The following is a 19,954-nucleotide window of genomic DNA, read 5'->3' as shown; positions in this document are numbered from 1 at the left end:
GTCAAGTGGCTTGAAGAATTGAGTGAACAGATTAAAAACAAATGTCCGAGAGAGGCTGTTAAAGACAATACCCTCCTTACAGAAGGGCAGTGGGATTCTTAGCGGACGCATCAGTTGACTCCGTTCGATGTGCCGCCCATGTGTGCGCCCTATCAAATTCAGGGCGCAGGGCACTATGGCTAAAAAACTGTGCTGCAGATTTTCAGTCAAAAGTAAAGCTCTGTTCAGTCCGTTGTGAAGGTCAGTACCTTTTTGGGAAGGCGTTAGACTAACTTTTGGAGAAGGCGTCGGATATGAACTAACAGTTTCCACCACCCCCCGCCTCTAGGCGCCGTTGGGGTGATGCTCGCTTGTCCTTTCGAGGATGAGGTAAAAGGTGGCCGTAGACGCTCAGACAGGTCCATGCGAGGAAAACCCTGGAGGAAAGATAGGGGATTCCTCTTTGATAAGCCTCCCCTTAAATCACACTCCAAACTTCAATGATGCCAAAAATCCGGTGGGGGGGGGGGGGGGGGGGGTGTTTGGGTGAAAGACTGATATTTTCTCCACCAATGGTCAGCATTACCCACCTCAGAGTGGATAACCAAATTATCAGGGGGCCTGCAACTAAGTTTTCCTCAGCCTCCTGCCGCAGAGGATAATTTCTCAGGTGGCCAAGAAAAACCAAGCCACACTAGGAAAAGTTCAAATCCTCTTACAGAAAGAATTGAGGATAAAGGTACCACATCACCGAATAGGAGGGGGATTTTACAGCACCCTTTTCCTCACATCAAAACCAGACGTTTCAATGAGAACAATATTCAATTTAAAAGCATTAAGCCGATATATCTGGGTGGAGAGTTTCAAAATGGAAACTTTAAAGTCCGCAGTAAAGCTACTCAATTCAGGCTGCTACATGGCGGTAATAGACCTAACCAACGCTTATTACCATGTACCAATCTACACCAGCGGTACCTAAGATAGGTAGTGGAGATTGTGCAAATCCCCACTCGCCTACAATCAGTGTCTCCTCTTCGGGGTCTCGGTAGCACCTCGCATATTTACAAAAATAATATCCGAAATGGCGTCCTACGTGAGAAAGGAAAATATACTGCTGGTACCCTATTTGGTGTAGCAGACAAGGGACAAATGTACAAAGGCAGTCATAAGAGTGCTAAAGTGCTGACAAGTCTAGGTTGGATAATAAATTCATTCGGATACAGGAATTCCTGGGGATCCGACTGGATTCAGTCAAAAAAGAATGCGTCCCCCCCCCCACCCATCTCAGTAAGATCAGCAATGTCACTCTTAAGCGTCCTAACAGTGACAATCCCAGCAGTCCAGTGGGCCCGAGCCCATACAAGGGAGTCACAATGGCAGATCCTGTCCGAACAGGCAGCGGATCCATACAACTTAAATCGAAAGATTCTCCTATCGCCACGGGTGCAAGAATCATTAAAGTGGTGGCTGAGCATCGGAAACTTAAGCAACGCTGTACCTTGGTCAGTTCAAAACCTGGTGGTACCAACTACAGATGCAAGTCCGTTAGGTTGGGGAGCACACCTGTCAGACCAAATTCTGCAAGGTCCATGGGAACCATATGGGTCGCATATTATGCCAGGGAGAGTGGTCCCTGAATCAAGAGGTATTGGGAAAGTCTGGGGCACGCCAGAAGTGGATCTGTTTGCCACAAGAAAAAATCGGAAGGTACGCAGATTCTACTCCCTAAATCCAAAGGAACACCTGGAAGGAGTGGATGCACTACTGCACCGCTGGAAGTTTCACCTAGCATTTTCCCCAATTCCATTGATCCGATAGTCCTAAAGATTTGGGAAGACAAGGCACGGATAATCTTTGTCGCACCCTTCTGGCCAAAAAGGCATGGTTCATATGGCTCAGACGCATGTCTATTTCGGACCCATGGATCCTCCCGGATATCCCAAATCTCCTGCACCAGGGCCCAGTACTACATCCTCAAGTGCACAGACTCAATCTCACCGCCTGGAACTTGAGAGGGGACTTTTACTAGCAAAAGGTTTTTCAAACCCTTTAGTAACCACTTTGCTCTCTAGCAGAAAGAAGATAACATCGGGCAAATACCAAAAAATATGGGAAAAATTCCTGGAGTTTTCGGGACGACAGCTGTCCAATACGAGTCAGAAAGTCCTGGTAAAGTAAATTCTAGAATTCCTTCAAAAAGGGCTGGAAAGAGGGTTATCGACTAACACACTAAAAGTGCAAGTCTCTGCCCTGGGTGCATTGTTTGACCAAAAACTTGCAGATCACCCTTGGGTCTACTGGTTCATCTAAGCCTCCTTTGCAGCCAGACACTCAAAATTACTACACAAGGTAGCTCCCTGGGATCTAAGTTTAGTTTTAAATGCCTTAACTTCTCCTTCTTTCGAGCCTCTTACTTCTATTTCAGTAAAGGCTTTGACATTGAAAACAGTGCTCCTGGTTGCCCTGACGTCAGCTCGGCATATCTGCGAGCTGCAAGCTATCTCTGTAAATCCCCCATATACTACCTTTTTGGAGGACAGAGTAATCATAAGAACTGATCCGGCCTTCCTTCCAAAGGTCAATTAAAAACTTCACAGGGACCAGGAAATAATTGTCATTTTTTGCTAACCCAAAATCCCAGGGAGAACAAACCTTTCATTGTCTAGATGTCTGACGTTGCCCACCCCAATATATAGAAATCTCAAAATCATGGCGACAGTAATCAGCCCTTTTTGTCTCCTTTCAGGGGACAAACTGGGACAAAAACTTAAAAAATCGACTATCGCACAGTGGCTTCGTATGGCTATTTCAGTCTTACTCTTCCTCAGGTCAGACTCCCCCACTGGGTGTAACGGCTCACTCTATAAGGGCCATAGCAACATCCTGGGCTGAAAGGGATGCGAATGCATCTGTAGAACAGATTTGCAGAGCAGCAGTATGGTCTGCACCCTCCCACTTTCTTCCGCCACTATAGGCTAGATCTAGGGCTCTCAAATCTAGCCTTTGGTAGAAAGGTGTTATCTGCTGTTGTCCCACCCTAGGAGTCTCTTCTATTTCTTCCTCTCATGTGCAGTGCTGTCATGGGGAAGGGAAAAAATAATTACTTACTGGTAATTTGATTTTCCAGAGCCATGACAGCACCGCATTAATTCCCAACCTATCTTGGTGATGGTTGTGTGATGCACAAAAAAAGTGAATAAGAGAAACTTTGTTAAAATATACATGTGAACTAATTAGGCGGTTACCTTGCATACTCTGAAACTGAGGTGCTGCCCCACCTTTAATCTCTGCTATAGGTTTCCTGTTCCTGGGGGCGGATACCATCTCCCATGTGCGGTGCTGTCATGGCTCTGGAAAATCAAATTACCGGTAAGTAATTATCTTTTTTATTTTTTTCACCAACCAAGCCATAAATGAAAAAAGTGGTGCTATTAGCATTTTTGGTGACGAACTGTGGTTTTGCATCCTGCTGTAACAATTTATTTTTGTGACTTTATATCTCCTGACTCAAAGTAGTGATGATTAAAGAAGCACTCCTCCTGTCTGCCCAAAAATTATACTAATAAAAACATCAACTCGTCCCACAAAAACAGACATGAACAAATTCTAGCTATCTTAATGAGGATACTTTTTATTGCAAAAACCATCCTCAGTATCCTTTAGTGTGACAGCAGCCAAACGGGGAAAAAACATTTAAAATCTGGTATCTCTGTATTCGCCCTGACTCGATTAGTCATCTAATCACTTATTCCGCATGAGGAACTGTGTAAAGTTTTTTTTTGTTTTGTTTTTTTTTTTCATTTTGCATCCCAAAGATGGCAGTAAGGCTCAGCTCTCACTTATCCTGTGCACTACGTTGAGCACTTACACTGGGGTTTTTGTGTAGATCTCTTTGAAATACTTGATTCAGATGGAACCCATTATGGAAAGATTTCCTATAATAAGGCAGTTAGAGGCAGTGGACACTGTCTGACCTGTGATCCAGCGATGACCATCATTTTAGGCGTGCATAAAGTCTGCCAGTCTTGTGCACTTCTGAAAAGGTCACTGCTGAAGAGAGGCCAGACTGAGTCCAGAGTAACTCTGCCTCATTATATTGATTGGATTGCTCAGGGGTTTCACCTGAATCATATCATTGAGAGAATTGATGTAAATCATGATGTAAAGCGCAGGATAAATGTGATCCCTAATGTTATGTAAAATGTTGCCAAAAAGCTTCAAATCGATCCACAAAAAAGCAAGCCCCCACTCAGATCTGTAATTTGTAAAAAGAAATGTAGGGGGCTTCCACGTTACTGGTAGAACTTTTCCAGAGCCTTTGTACTATAGCTCCTTGCACACCAAAAGAATTTGAGCGAATTCTGCACTCCCAAATCCAAGTACCTCCTCCCTTTTGAGCCCCACAGTGTACCTGTTTAGCATTTCTGTAGCTAGGACAGCGTGCCTAATTTATGAGAGCATTTCTCCAGAAGCATGTACTGGTGACTGCAACATACTGGGCACTGCAATGGCAGTTTGCAACTTTCTCTCAGCAGGGCTGAACTGGGACAAAAAAGCAGCCCTGCCGCACAAACCCCACCAGATCGCAAACTATAACACTCCTCACCCCGATCAGTGAATTTTGCTTTACTTTGAGGTGCCCCTCACTCTCCTAAAAGGAGATATTTGAAGAGCCACATGTGAATGGTGCCACAGTGTACATGAGTGATAACTATTGTACATTTCACAACAGGTCATAAATCACAGTATAGCCCTCCATACAGTATTATGGGCACCACATAGTGCTTTATACAGAATGAGCCCCGTATATTGCTCCATACATGAGCCCCATATATTGCTCCATACAGAATAATGAGCCCCATATATTGCTCCATACAGTATGAGCCCCATATATTTCTCTATACAGAATAACGTGCCCCATATATTGCTCCATACAGCATGAGCCCCATATATTGTGCCATACAGAATAAGCCCCATATAATGCTCCACACAGTATTATGGGTACCACATAGTGCTCCATACAGTATAATTGGCACCATGTATTGCGCCATACAGTATAATGAGCCCCATACTCCATACAGTATGAGCCAAACAGAATGGGCCCCGTGTAATGCTCCATATATAATGGGCCCCATATGAGGCCCCAAATGATGCTCCATATATTATAGGCCCCATATGATGCACCAGTATATAAAGGCCCCATATTATGCTTCAGTATAATAGGCCCCATGTGATGCTCCAGTATATGATGGACCCCATATTGCTCAAAACATTTTAAAAATAAATAAATAAATTAAAAAAATATGAAATCCTCCCCTCTCCTTGCTGGCCGTTGCTCTGCTCCGGACTCCTCAATGTCGGCGTCTTCTGGATCTCGGCATTGTGAGTGTTCGGGCAGAGGGTGCACAGAAGTGACGTCACCGCACCCTCTGCTGAAACACAGCAGTGGAGGAGCGGGAAGAGGTAAGTATCGCAAGGGCTGGGGCCCTGAGCAAACGGGGAGGGGTGAACTCTTTTAGTCAATGTGGCAACATTTCAGTTCCACAGCAGAGAAAGGTTATGTAACATGTACAGCAGTATCACCAATATATTGTATTTATAAGTCCGGTTTCACACTAGCGTGTGTGATGCAAGAAATTCGCACGAGTCTCTCGCATCAACACCCGTTGCTGTCCCTGGCATTCGGGACCGGAGCGTGCGGCTGCATAGAAATACATGAATCTTCATGCTCCGGTTCCGAGTGCCGGCTGCAGCTCCAGGTGTTGATGCGAGAGACTTGTGCGAGTTTCTTGTGTCACACACGCTAGTGTGAAACCAGCCTTATAAATACAATGTATTGGTGATACTGCTGTATATACATTATATAGGTGATACTGTGATTATACACACTTAGCAGCCAGTATCACCTATATATTGTATACACAACAGTCTATATACAGTATACAGGTGAGAGTGCAAGTGCTGTACATACACAAAGTTTCCATATTGGGACTCACCCAGGTATGGAGATAGGGGGAGGATGAACAGCTGAGGTGCGTCCATCGTCGGGCATGCACAGGAGCGGGTCCCTGGCTCGGACGGTGAGTAGAGCAGGAATTATAAAAGGAATATACCCCACTGGGGGGACAGGTTTTGCGGGTGAGGCACATAGATCATGGGCCGGGGTGGCACAGATCTCCGTGAGGTGGCACGACTATCACAGGGGGGAGGTACAGAGATTAGTGGTAGCACAAAGATCAGAGGGGGCACAGATCACTGGGGGGTGGCACAAATATGGAGGGCACAGATCACAGGGGGTACATAGCAGGGGGACACAGATCACGGGGCACAGATCACATGGGAGCACAAATATCACAGGGGGGTACATAGCAGGGGGACACAGGGATCACAGGGTGGCACATGGATCACAAAGGGGCAGAAATCTGGGAGACACAGATCACAGGGGGCATATAGATAGGGGGCACATCACAGGGGGCGTATAGTTAGGGGGCACAGATCACAGGGGTGCATGTAGCTGGGGGGCACAGATCACAGGGGTGCATATAGCTGGGGGGCACAGATCACAGGGTCATATAGTTGGGGGGCACAGATGCAGATCACAGGGGGCATATAGTTGTGGGCACAGATCACAGGGGGGCATTAATTACCAGCAGACAGGCAGGCACTGAGCTGCCAGCAGTGATCGCTCTGGACTCTCTGGCTGGCAACAGCTCTTCTTCCGGGACAGGAGAATGGACGGGAGAGTATTGGGTGTTAACCCCGCCCACCCTGATGACATCATCCATGTGCAGGCAGCATTCTGTAATGAACCTTGCTTGCACTTGGGTTAAACGGCCAGCAGCTGGCAGGATACGGCTGCTGCCGGAGAATTGCGGACTGCGGGGACCTGCCTGTGGGCCGCATGTGGCCTGTGGCTGGAGGTTCCCCAACCCGTTTTAAAGGGGCAGCGGCCCACAGCCGCCAGCCCAGCAGGGCAGATTAGCAATCCGGGCCTGTCTCTCAGGAACAACCGATGCTGCTTGTTTCTGGAAAACATCCATACAGTCAAAAAGGATTAAAACTTTTGAATGTGGTTTTGAGCACCTTGAGGGTGCAGTTTTTAGAATGGTGTCACTTTTGGGTATTTTCTGCCATATCGGTCTTGTTGGAAAATTGAGAAATCGCTAGTCAACTTTTAACCCTTTTAACATCCTAACAAACAATTTAAAAAATTGTGCTGATATAAAGTAGACAGTGGAAAATGTTGTTTACCTATTTTGTGACATACTTTTTATTCCCTTAAACAAGAGTTAATTTTGAAAATTGTTAAATTTTTAGTTTCCGATATTTTCACAAATAAACACAAGTCTTTAAAAAAAAAAAAAAAAACCTTGCATTTTTGGCTGCAGGTTTTTACTGCCAAGAGATCAGGTTTTGGCTGCTTAAAAAAAGCGAAAAAAATCCAACGTGTGGGCAAAGCCTTAAAAGCATATATTTTGAAAACCCTGCTTAGTAAGTTTCTGCTCACTGTATAAGAAATTACATCACCTATGGTGAATATTTCTGAATAGTCCTTATAATATGAATGTTGGGGCAAAAATACTTTATACAATGGCAAAATTGCAGTACATTTGTGTGCGCAGGGAATCTGCACACCACAGGAAGCAGAACGTGTTCTGGCCCAGATTAAGAAACTAGATGAGGTCGAGCAAGAGGCAAGCAAAGAGGAGATGGAGACTAGGTTTGAACAGGAGAAGAGAGAATGTGTAATGGTAACTTCTAATGGTATGAACTGTTAAATTTTTTTTAAAATGAAAGCTGTCTGTGCACGTGTTTTGAACATAGAATGCTTAGTCAAAAATTTCTACTTGACAGGTGATATCATTAATTCTTTCTGCTCACCAAGTGTTCTCTGCTTCCTGGATGACCCAAATTTTAACTACATTGACTTCACTCGAAGGGGAGAGCAGGCTCCCCCTACATTCCGTGCTCATGTGAGTCATCCATTACTTTTTACAAGAAGTGTTAAAATTGTATTTAAGCTAAATGGACTATTTTTTACATTGAATGAATCATCTGCAGTGGGTATAAATGATCCACTGCAGATTTAACCAATGTGTTTTTTCATCTAAAACCTGAATCTGACACTGAAAACCATCCTGGACTTTATATAAAGTGGATTTATCCTCACTAACCATAACTTGTCCCTTACTATAGTTTCTAAACCTCCTTCCAACAAATAGATGAGGAAATTGGTTGTTCTTCATGTTACAGGTGCTTCTCACTAAATTAGAATATCATCAAAAAATTACTTACTTAAGTTCAAGATAAAGGGACTTGTATATTATGGAGTGGAGTGTGTCAATGACTGACTTTCTGGACATCTGTCAAGTCAGCAGTCTTCCCCATGATTGTGTTAGAAAACCAGAAGAGAAAGCCGACCATTAAGTCCAATAATAGTATGGTGAAAAAATCAATAATAATAATTTCCTTAATACACAAGGTAATGGGAACAAATTTTATACTAAGAGTTAAAAACAAAGCCGCACACCCTTTAAGAAAGATAAGATAAGAAAAATTGGCCATAAACAGCAAGATGTAATCCAGCTAATTAAAGTGCTAATCTCAATATTGATGCAAAGTTATAATTAATGAGAATAAATAAATGGCTAATAAAGAACAGCCACAGAATAGTAAAGTGCATACAAGGAGTTCTATGGAATGTCAAGTAATAAAGTGCTTGGTGCAAAAAAAACTCCTGTGAATATCAAGTCCATGGTGTAGATATGAATGATGTTTAGGATGGTATACAGGCACATTAGAGCAACTTGAGTGATTATAATGAATAGAGAAGCGACCAAATATAATTATGTAAAAATCAAACCAAAAGTGGAGGAAGAGTAATACTTGAAGTAATATGGATCGCTCTCCTGCATGGCGTCCTCCCCAATGCGCGTTTTGGCACAATGCCTTCGTCAGGGGTCATGATTGTGATGTCTACTGAAACCGACTAAGGGACCTTTTTAAACGCTTAGGAAACCTTTGCAGGTGTTTTTTGTTAATTATCTCCGTAAATTAGAATAATGACTTAGGTTTTCATTGGCTGTAAGCCATAATCATCAACATTAACAGAAATAAACACTTGAAATAGATAACTGTTTGTAATGACTTCATATGAGTTTCACTTTTTGTATTGAAGAACTGAAATTTACTTTTTGATATTCTTTCTGAGAAGCACTTGTATGTTCCATACCTCTGGTTCACAAGGGGTTTAGGGGCTTGAATTTTACTTACATTAAAACTATTTCTTTTACAGGACTACACATGGGAAGACCATGGCTATTCTATATTGCATAGATTGTATCCAGAAGTTGGTCAACTGCTGGATGAAAAATTCCAAGTAGCCTATAACCTGACATATCATACTATAGCTTCTCACCAAGAAGTGGATACTTTCAAATTGCGCAGAGCCATCTGGAACTATATCCAGTGTATTTATGGGATCAGGTAAGAAGTTTAAAGGGAATCTGTCACCCCAAAAATCGTTTGAGCGAAGGCCACCGGCATCAGGGGTAATTATGTAATGCTGTAGATAAGCCCCCTATGTAACCTGAAATGTAAGAAAAACAGGTTATATTATACTCACCCAGGGGCGGTCCCGGTTCGTTTCTGGTCTGATGGGTGTCGCGGTCCAGGTCCGGCGTCTTCTAGCTTTGTACGATGATGTCCTCTTCTTGTCTTCTGGCGCAGGCGTACTTTGCCTTGTTAAGGGCAGAGAAAAGTCCCCGATCCACTCCCCCCCCCCCCCCCCCTTTCATTTTCCTAATAGTTCATTTTGATCACTGTGAGACCCCGTCACTGATCAAAATAAAAAAGTCAAACCCCCCTTTGTCACCCCCTTAGTTAAATAAAAATAATAAAATAAAAAAGTATTTACAATTTTTCCATTGGGGTTAGGCTAGGGTTAGTAGGGGTGTTGGGGCTAGGGTAAGGGTTGAGGCTAGGGTTGTGGTTAGGGTTGAGGTTAGGGGGTGTGTTGCCTAGGGTTAGGGGGGTGTTGGAATTAGGGGCGTTCCACTACTTAGGCACATCAGGGGGTCTCCAAATGCAACATGGTGCCACCATTGATTCCAGCCAATTTTGCGTTCAAAAAGGCAAGCGTTGCTTCCTCCCTTCTGAGCCCTGCCATGCGCCCAAACAGTGGCTTTCCCCCACATACGGGGTATTGGTGTACTCGGGAGAAACTGCACAACAAATTTTGTGGTCCATTATCTCCTGCTACACTTGTGAAAATAATTTACTTTGGAACCAAATTTTTTTTTTTTTGTGACAGTAAAATGTTAATTTTTTTTTTCTTCCACATTCCTTTAGTTCTCATGAAGCACCTGAAGGGTTAATAAAGTTCTTGAATGTGGTTTTGCATACCTTGACGGGTGCAGTTTTTAGAATGGTGTCACTTTTGGGTATTTTACTATATTGACACCCCCCCCCCCCCCAAGTCCCTTCAAATGTGAAGTGGTCCCTTAACCCCTTAACCCCCAAGGGTGGTTTGCATGTTAATGACGGGCCAATTTTTATAATTCTGACCACTGTCCCTTTTATGAGGTGTTAACTCTGGAAATCTTGCATGGATCCCGGTGATTTGTTTTCTCGTGACATATTGTACTTCATGTTAGTGGTAAAATTTCATTGACATTACTTGCGTTTTTGTGAGGAAAAACGTACATTTGGCGAAAATTTTGATAATTTCGCAATTTTCCAATTTAGAATTTTCATGCCCTTAAATCAGATGTCACACAAAATACTTAGTAAGTAACATTTTCCCGTCTCCCATGACAGCACACCTGAGAGGGATCCGCCCAGCCAGGACAGGGAACCTACTGAAAAAAAAGGGCGATACCTCTCCCTCGCTTCAGTTGGGTTTTCTGTCCTGATGGGAACCCTTGTGCTGAATCACGGCGGTATTTTGATTGAAGATTTCCACTCACCCACTCCTGTCCCAGCACTGGAAGGGCAGGCAGGGCGCCTGTATGCCGGCCTTCAGGATGCTGGAAGCGCCGTTCGCAGATCCTGTGGGCTCTTGCGCACGTGCAGGCGTCGGGTCAGCACAGTCCGGGGGCCCTCCTGTGACTGCCACGCCGCTCTCTCCCTCTATCGGATCTCCGGTCACTTCCGGGCGCGCGGCTGGAATCGCGCGCAAGGCACGCTGGGAGTGGGCGTGCCTGCGTGACGTCAGAGCTGCGCGCCGGATCCAAGATGGCGGCGCCTATGGGATGGACGCCGGCGGCAGTGTGGACATTTCGGCAGGATACAGGAGAAGGGGAGGTGCATATGTAATACCGGAAGAGGTGGTGAGCGCTACGGATCACCCTTTTTTAAGGGTGAGGTCTGCATAGAGCGTCGCTCACTTCTATACAGCTCTCCAAGTATGGAGGATCGTATGGAGCAGCAGCAGCCTTTACAGCAGCAGCAGCAAGAGCCCTTATCAGGTGATGCATCTGCTCACCAACATGCTAAAAGAAGTAGCTGCTCGAATGGAAGGAGCGGCAGTCGTCCTGGCCAGACGTCACAGGACTCTTCAGCTTCTAGGAGGGATGTTGTCCATGCTCCTATTCAGCCTCAGAATCCGGTACCTTTCATGGTCAGCGGGTGGTGAGTGATCTACGTGAATGTCACCCTGGTGGTAATGGGCTACATTTTCTGTTTACTTGGCAGGCGCCGAGGAAGGCTAGTACCAAGTCAAAGAACAAGGAATGTGCCCTCTGTAGAGTTCCGTTGGCAGTCCAGTATCAGAAAAGTCTGTGTGGATTGTATCCAAAAGACTATCCAGGGAGAGTCCCCTGACTTTCCTTCTAGTCTTAGGGCTATAATTCGAGCTGAAGTTGAAGGCTCTGTAAAGACAGCCCTTAAAGAGTAGTAAAAACCCAGAGCCTGTTTCAGATTCCGAAATTTCTCATTCTGACGAGGAATACCAGGAGGAACAGTTATCTCCCTTCCCCTCCTCTTCTATATCCTCTGGCTCCTCTTCAGATAGCGATGCTGGGTGCCGTCAGAGTTTTCTAACTGAGAACATGGGTAAATTAATAAAAGCCGTTAGAGCTTCAATGGGCTTAAAAGATGAGAAAGTGGCGAAATCCCTGGAGGACATTATGTTTGGAGGTTTAGAGCAAAAAAGGAAGCGTACATTCCCAGTTAACTCTAAAATAAAAGCCCTTATAGAAAATGAGTGGAAGAAGCCGGAGAAATCGGGTAATCTGCCTTCGGCTTCGAAAAGACGTTACCCCTTTGAGGAGAAAGATTCAGAGACATGGGATAAGGTTCCAAAAATTGATGGTGCGGTAGCCAGGTTGTCTAAAAAGTTATCCCTTCTCTTAAAAGATTCTGGCGTGTTACGGGACCCTTTAGACAAAAAAGCGGACGGGTTCCTAAGACACACTTGGGAGGCAACCGCAGGGGGTTTAAAATGGCGATTGCGGGAACTTGTGTTGCACGCTCCCTTATAGTCAAGCTACAACAGATAGAGGAGCAACTGAAGTCTAAAGTACTGTGGGAAGAGATACTATCTAATGGCTAAAGGAGCAGTAGCCTTTATAGCAGATTCCTCGGCAGATTCCGTGAGGCTTGCAGCTAGAGCAGCAAGTTTATCCAATGTGGCTAGATGTGCTCTATGGTTGAAGGGGTGCCCGGGCGACTTGCCTTCGAAGAATAGACTTTGTTCCATACCGTGTGACGGCCATTTCGTCTTTGGTCAGAAACTAGAAGACATTTTGGAAAAAGCAGGGGATAGGAAAAAAGGTTTTCCTCGCTTTCCGGTGGACATTAGAAGACCTTATTTTCGTAGGGGGAAATTTAGTAGAGGCCACCCCACGGGAGATAGGAGGAATTGGGACTCCAGAGACAGGAAGGGTTCTGGATACATGTTTAAGGGTCCCTCTGTCAGCAAAAAAGCCCTCCCAATGACGCCAAGGCCAGAGGTAGGGGGAAGACTCTCATTCTTTTTCCCCGCCTGGGTAAATATCTCCCCCAGTCGTTGGGCACTAAAGGTGGTCAAGGACTGCCTAAAAATACTTTGTTTATCCACCGCGACAGACTTTTGTTTTGACATCCCAAAGAAAATCCCCAGAAGAGCAGCTAGCCTTGGAAGCAGAGGTATTGGAACTAGTGTTAAAACGAGTTCTGGTAGAAGTCCCTGGGGAAGAGGAAGGAAGAGGTTTTTACTCCCTTTTTTTTTTTTTTTTTTTTTTTTTTTTTAAGAAAACCAGAGGGATCACTAAGAATTATTGTCAACTTAAAGAAACTCAGTCGATAGTAAACTGCTCCTTCAAAATGGAGTCGGTAAATACAGCGATAAAACTTCTGTTCCCAAACTGCTTCATGGCGGTTATAGATTTAAAGGACGCCTACTACCACGTCCCAATCCATCGGGACTACCAAAAATTTCTAAGAGTAGCAGATTATGTCCAAGGAAGACTCTGCCACTATCAATGCGCTGCTCTCCCATTCGGCCTGTCTATAGCGCCAAGAATATTCACCAAGCTAATGTCAGAGATCATGTCCTTCCTCCGTTCTCGGGATGTGGTTATAGTTCCGTATCTAGACTTCCTTATAATAGGGAATTCGGCAGTACACTGTCTAGCACAAATAAGAGGTGACGGAAACACTAGAGGTGTTGGGGTGGAAAATCAATTTCACCAAGTCAACTTTGTCTCCTGCCAGAAAACAAATTGGTCAAAATACAAAATCATAGTTAGCAATTCAACACCCGGTGATGACACTAAGGGAGACAGACTATGTCCCTGTTAGGTTCTCTGACATCCTGTATACCCGTGGTGAGATGGGCGCAGTTTCATCTAAGACAGTTAGTGGGAGGTCCTGTTAGCACAAAGGTGGTTAAAAGGGCATTTAGAGGGGAAGCTACACCTTTCATTAGATGTAACAGATTCCCTAAAATGGTGGGCAGTAAGATCATTTGGCGTCGGGGGTCCAGTGGATAACTCCGATAGAGCACGTCATCACTACAGACGCAAGTGGCACAGGATGGGGGGCTCATTTAGGGACCCTCTCGGTTCAGGGATCCTGGTCCCGACTAGAATCACATCAGGCGTCCAATATAAGAGAATTATGGGCTGTAGAGAGAGCTATAAAACATGTCCTTCCTATCCTTCAGGGTCACCACACCAGAGTCATGTCAGACAATTATGCAGTAGTAGCGTATATCAACCACCAAGGGGGAACGAGATCCCCTTCCCTTATGGAGTCAGCGTCTGTCCTCCTACAGCTAGCAGAGCACCATCTACTATCCCTCTCTGCTATTCACATAAAGGGGGTCGAAAATACGAGGGCGGACTACCTAAGTCGCAAAATACTGAAACCGGGAGAATGGTCATTGAATCCCCGGGTGTTTCAACAGATAGTGCAGGCCTGGGGCATACCTGTGATAGATTTATTTGCTACTCGGCACAACAGGAAAGTGGAGAATTTCTGTTCGTTAGACCCGAGAGAGAAACCATTTGCAGTAGATGCTCTTCAAATCCAATGGAAATTTAGTTTTGCTTATGTTTTTCCACGGATAGCAATGATTCCGGCAGTGGTAAGAAAGATCAGAATGGAGCAGGCGAGAGTAATTCTGATTGCTCCTTTTTGGCCGAAAAGACTTTGGTTTTCCCTCCTAAGACAGATGTCGGTAACAGATCCATGGATTCTGTCAGAAATTCTGGACCTGCTTACTCAGGGTCCAATAGGCCACTCTCAGTTGAAGGGCTTCAATCTTGCAGCCTGGAATTTGAGAGGGCAATACTGAGTCGGCAGGGGTTTTCAACAGGGCTAGTCTCCACCCTGTTGAAAAGTAGAAAACCGGTCACGTCTAGAATTTATGGTAGAACGTGGAAAAAGTTTTTTAGATTTTTCAGGGCAACCTTTGGGGGATGAGGCTCCTGTGGGCACTATTTTAGCGTTTCTACAAACTGGTTTACAACTAGGGTTGGCAACCAATACGCTCAAAGTACAAGTGTCGGCGTCAGGAGTCTTATATAATTGTAATCTGGCCTCCAATAGGTGGGTGTCCCGCTTTATAAATTCATGTAGTAGGTCTAGACCAGTGGTAATTCAGAGGGTTTCCCCATGGGATTTGAATCTGGTTTTAGATGCTCTAACTAGTAGTCCATTTGAGCCTTTACAGGAATTATCGGTAAAACTCCTCACTCTTAAAACAGTGCTTCTGGTAGCGTTGACATCAGCCCGTAGGGTGAGTGACTTGCAAGCCCTGTCTATTTCCCCTCCTTACACACAAATATTTGAGGACAGGGTAGTTGAGACCGGATCCGGCGTATCTGCCGAAGGTGGTACTTAAATTCCATAGGAGTCAAGAAATTGCATTGCCCTCCTTTTGTGATAATCCTAGGAACCCAGGTGAAGAAAAATTTCATACACTAAATGTAAGAAGGGCTATTTTACAATACATGTCTTTGACCAGTCAGTGGAGGAAGGATCAGTCCCTATTTGTAGCTTTCCAGGGTAGCAGAAAGGGATATGGGGTTTCCAAAGGTACTATTGCTAGGTGGATTAGGGAGGCTATTACCTTATCCTATGCTTCACGTGGTGCCCCGATCCCTGAAGGCATCAAGGCTCACTCTACCAGAGCTGTGGCTACTTCCTGGGCAGAAAAAGCAGAGGTATCGATTGATCAGATCTGTAAGGCCGCTACCTGGTCCTCACCGTCTACCTTCTTTAAACACTACCGACTAGATCTATCCTCCTCATCTGACCTGTAGAAGGGTGCTACAAGCGGTGGTCCCTCCCTAAGGTGTTCTTTCTCCAAAAAATCTCTCAGGTGTGCTGTCATGGGAGACGGGAAAACACCAAGGTTACTTACCGGTAGCCGTTTTTTCCGGAGCCCATGACAGCACCTGTATATTCCCTCCCTTCTTTTTCACCCTTTGGTGCGCACTTTTAACTGGGTGTTTTTTTATGTGGTGGTAGATTGCCATGTGAACTAACCAAGAGGGGCCTCTCATGCTCTGAAAACCAACTGAAGCGAGGGAGAGGTACCACCCTTTTATTTCAGTGGGTTTCCTGTCCTGGCTGGGCGGATCCCTCTCTCAGGTGTGCTGTCATGGGCTCTGGAAAAACCGGCTACCGGTAAGTAACCTTGGTGTTTCCCACATGTGTACTTTACATCGGCACAATTTTGGAACCAAAATTTTTTTTTTAAGGCGTTATAAGGGTTAAAAGTTGACCAGCGATTTCTCATTTTTACAACCCCAATTTTATTTTGGGGACCACATCACATTTGAAGTCCCTTTGAGGGGTCTATATGATAGAAAATACCTAAGTGTGACACCATTCTAAAAACCGCACCCCTCAAGGTGCTCAAAACCGCATTCAAGAAGTTTATTAACCCTTCAGGTGTTTCACAGGAATTTATGGAATGTTTAAAAAAAAATAAAAAATTTAACTTTTTTTCACAAAAAATTTACTTCAGATCCAATTTATTTTATTTTACCAAGGGTAACAGGAGAAATTGGACCCCAAAAGTTGGTGTACAATTTGTCCTGAGCACAGATACCCCATATGTGGGGGTAAACCACGGTTTGCGTGCATGGCAGAGCTCGATAGAGAAGGAGCGCCATTTGACTTTTCAATGCAAAATTGACAGGAATTGAGATCTGACGCCATGTCTCACTTGGAGAGCCCCTGATGTGCCTTAACAGTGGAAACCCCCCCCCCCCAATTCTAACTCCAACCCTAACCCAAACACACCCCTAACCACACCCCCTAACCCTATTCCCAACCCTAAATGTAATCTAAACCCCAACCCTAACTTTAGCCCTAATGGGAAAATAGAAATAAATACATTTTTTTATTTTTTTTTTTATTTTATTTTTCCTTTGAAGGATTTTCCGGTGATGAAGGGGGTTTGTTTACTATTTATAGCGGGTTTTTATAGTAGGTTCTTGTTTGGCAGCTGTCACACACTTAACAGATGCTTTTTATTGCAAAAAATAGTTTTTGCATCACCACATTTTGAGAGCAATTTTTCCATATTTTGGCCCAGAGTTGAGGTCTTGTTTTTTGTGGAACAAGTTGACGTTTTTATTGGTACCATTTTCGGGCACATGACATTTTTTGATCGCTTTTTTTATTATGATGTTTGGGAGGCAGAATGAACAAAAACCAACAATTCCTGAATTTCTTTTTAGGGGGGGGGGGGCGTTTATACCATTCCACGTTTGGTAAAATTGATAAAGCAGTTTTATTCTTTGGGTTAGTACGATTAGGGATACCTCATTTATATCACTTTTGTGTTTTGGCGCTTTTATACAATAAACTGTTTTATGTAAAAAATAATAATTTTTGCCTCGCTTTATTCTGAGTAATAACTTTTTTTTTTTTTTTTCGCTGATGAGGTTGTATAGAGGCTCATTTTTTATTTTTTTTTGCATGACAAGATGACGTTGTCAGAGGTACCATGTTTATTTATATCAGTCTTTTTGCCTCGTTTTTTTTTTATTTTTACGGTGTTCACTGAAGGGGTTAACTAGTGGGACAGTTTTTATAGGCCAGGTCGTTACTGACGTGGCAATATATGTGTACTTTTATTTTATTTTTTATTTACATAAAGAAACTTAATTTTTTTGGGAAAATTATTTTATTCTTTATGATTTTTTTAAAAAAAAATATTTTTACACATGTTAACTTTATATTTTTTTACTTTTTTTACATTGTCCCAGGGTGGGACATCACTATATAAAGTCAGATTGCTGATCTGACACTTTGCACAGCACTGTCAGATCAGCGATCTTCTCAGCGCCTGCTCTCAGGCACTGAGAAGCCACCTCCCTGAAGGACCCCATGGCCATCTTAGATCCGGGGGCCTGCAGGGAGGAGACAGGAGGAGACCCTCAGAACAACGCGATCACATCGCGTTGTTATAAGGGTCTCGGAAGCACCCAGGGAGCTCCCTGCGCGATGCTTCCCTATACCACCGGAACACTGCAGTCATGTTTGATCAGTGTTTCAGGGGTTAAAGTGCCAGGAGCGGTCCGTGACCTTTCCTGGCACATAGTGCCGGATGTCAGCTGTGATCAGCTGGCAATCGGCTGCGCTCCCCCTGTGAGCGTGGCTAATTGCGTATGACGTACTATCCCGATAGTCCATGGGAATTAAGTCCCAGGTCACATAGATGGGCTAGTACGTCTGATGGCAGAAAGGTGTTAAAAAAAGGTTTTGTAAATCTTGTTGGAAAAAATGAGAAATCGCTGGTCAACTTTTAACACTCATAATGTCCTAACAAAAAAATTGTTTCCAAAATTGTGCTGATGTACAGTTGACATGTGGAAATGTTGTTTATTAACTATTTTGTGAAACGACTGATTTAAGGGAACAAAAATTAAGTTTGAAAACTGCAAAATTTTCAAAATTGCCAAATTCAACTTTTTTTAATAAACGCAAGTTATATAAAAAAAAAAGTTACCAGTAACATGAAGTACAATAAATCACGAAAAAAGTCTCAATTAGTGGGACACGTTGAAGCGTTTTAGAGCTATAACCTCATAAAGGGGTTCTGACACTGGTCAGAATTGTAAAAATTGGCTAGGTCATTAAGTACAAAACTGGCTCTGTCACTAAGGGGGTAAAGATAATGCAATAATTAAAGCAACATAATGATGAGCCTGCTCGTGAGCTTACAATCTACAATGAGGTGGGGGTGAAACAAAGTACAGGTGCTTTTTTCTAAAATGATGGTTGTACTTTTGGGTGCGGTGGAGTTTGATGGAGAGTTGTGTTCAGAGAATTAGTGAATGGGCTATATATAAGACCTTCAATTAGGGAACGTGATGGGGCCCGCTCAAAACAAATGTGTTTTTAGGGAGTGCCTAAAACTCTGTTGTGGTTAGTTCTAACTTCTTGGAGCAGAGCATTCTAGAGTGTTGGCAAGTCTTAAAGCTGGGATTAGTGCAGATGTTGTTCGAAAGTCTCTTGCAGAGCGTAACAATAAAAAAATCAACTCCTCCTGCCAAAAGCAAGTCCTAACATGACTATTGGCAGAAATATTGAAAAATTATAGCCCTCAATATGGCAATGCAAAAACTTGTTTTTCCAATACTGTTGTGTGACAGCAGCCAAACATGTGTAAAGATATATAAATCTGGTAGTGTAATCGCACCAACCCAAAGAATGGTCGTCTAATCACTTATACCACTCGAACAGTGTAAAAAAATTAAATATACATACATACATACATACATACATACATACATACATACATACATACATACATACATACATACATACATACATACATACATACATACATACATACATACATATACACATACACATGTGGAGACCCTGTGGGCTCTGGGTGGTCTTTGATCCAGCAGGGTCATCTTTCTTAAGCGTGCATAAAAGCGGGCTTTTTGCGCTTTTGAAAAGGACACTGGTGAACAGTGGCTGACTGAGTTTAGAGTAACACTGCTCCACAAAGTGCTATGGCATCTTGCAACCTCACCCCCTCCAAAAAATAAATCCAGTGAATTCTGCGCTCACAAATCCAAATGCTCCTCTCCCTTAAGTCCAGAACACTGTAACTTTCAAAATAAAGTAACTTGAAATGGGTATGATCACTGCACCCCTATACAAATTGAGGTGTAATTTGTAAAATAAGGTCAGTTATGGGGGATTTTGCTGTTCTGGCACCTCAGAGGCTCTTCCAATGTGACATGACACCCTCAAACCATTCCAGCAAAATCTAAACTCCAATATGGCATTCCTTTTCTAAGCTTTCCACTGATCCAGAAAGTCAATTGACCACATATGGCATAGTCAGAAAAAATTGCGTAACAATTTGTGTGGTTAATTTTCTCCTATTTCCCTTTTCAAAATTAAAAGAAAACTTTGGGCTAAAGCAACATTTTAATAGATAAAATATTTTTCATTGACTCAGTCCAATGTTATACTATTCTTGGAGTGTTAAAAATGCTCACTAAACACCTAA

General features: G+C 43.6%; 1 protein-coding gene across 4 annotated transcripts in view; it reads left to right on the top strand.

Moving 5' to 3' along the window:
- SESN2 (sestrin 2) overlaps positions 1-19,954 on the top strand; it is an 85,167-nt gene that overhangs the window by 49,487 nt on the left and 15,726 nt on the right. For all 4 annotated transcript variants that reach the window (XR_013223842.1, XR_013223841.1, XM_077295662.1 and 1 more), the window contains exons 6-8: positions 7,602-7,743; positions 7,834-7,952; positions 9,275-9,465. Coding sequence is in view for 2 of the 4 variants with exons in the window: in XM_077295662.1 (XP_077151777.1) it covers positions 7,602-7,743; positions 7,834-7,952; positions 9,275-9,465 (452 nt within the window). In the remaining 2 variants the exon portion in view is untranslated. The remainder of the gene's footprint in view (positions 1-7,601; positions 7,744-7,833; positions 7,953-9,274; positions 9,466-19,954) is intronic.

The sequence above is a fragment of the Ranitomeya variabilis genome, chromosome 3, assembly GCF_051348905.1.
Source record: "Ranitomeya variabilis isolate aRanVar5 chromosome 3, aRanVar5.hap1, whole genome shotgun sequence".
Classification (NCBI taxonomy): Eukaryota; Metazoa; Chordata; class Amphibia; order Anura; family Dendrobatidae; genus Ranitomeya; species Ranitomeya variabilis.
Note: the sequence above shows the minus strand (reverse complement) of the source record. Positions and strands in the feature narration are given on the sequence as shown.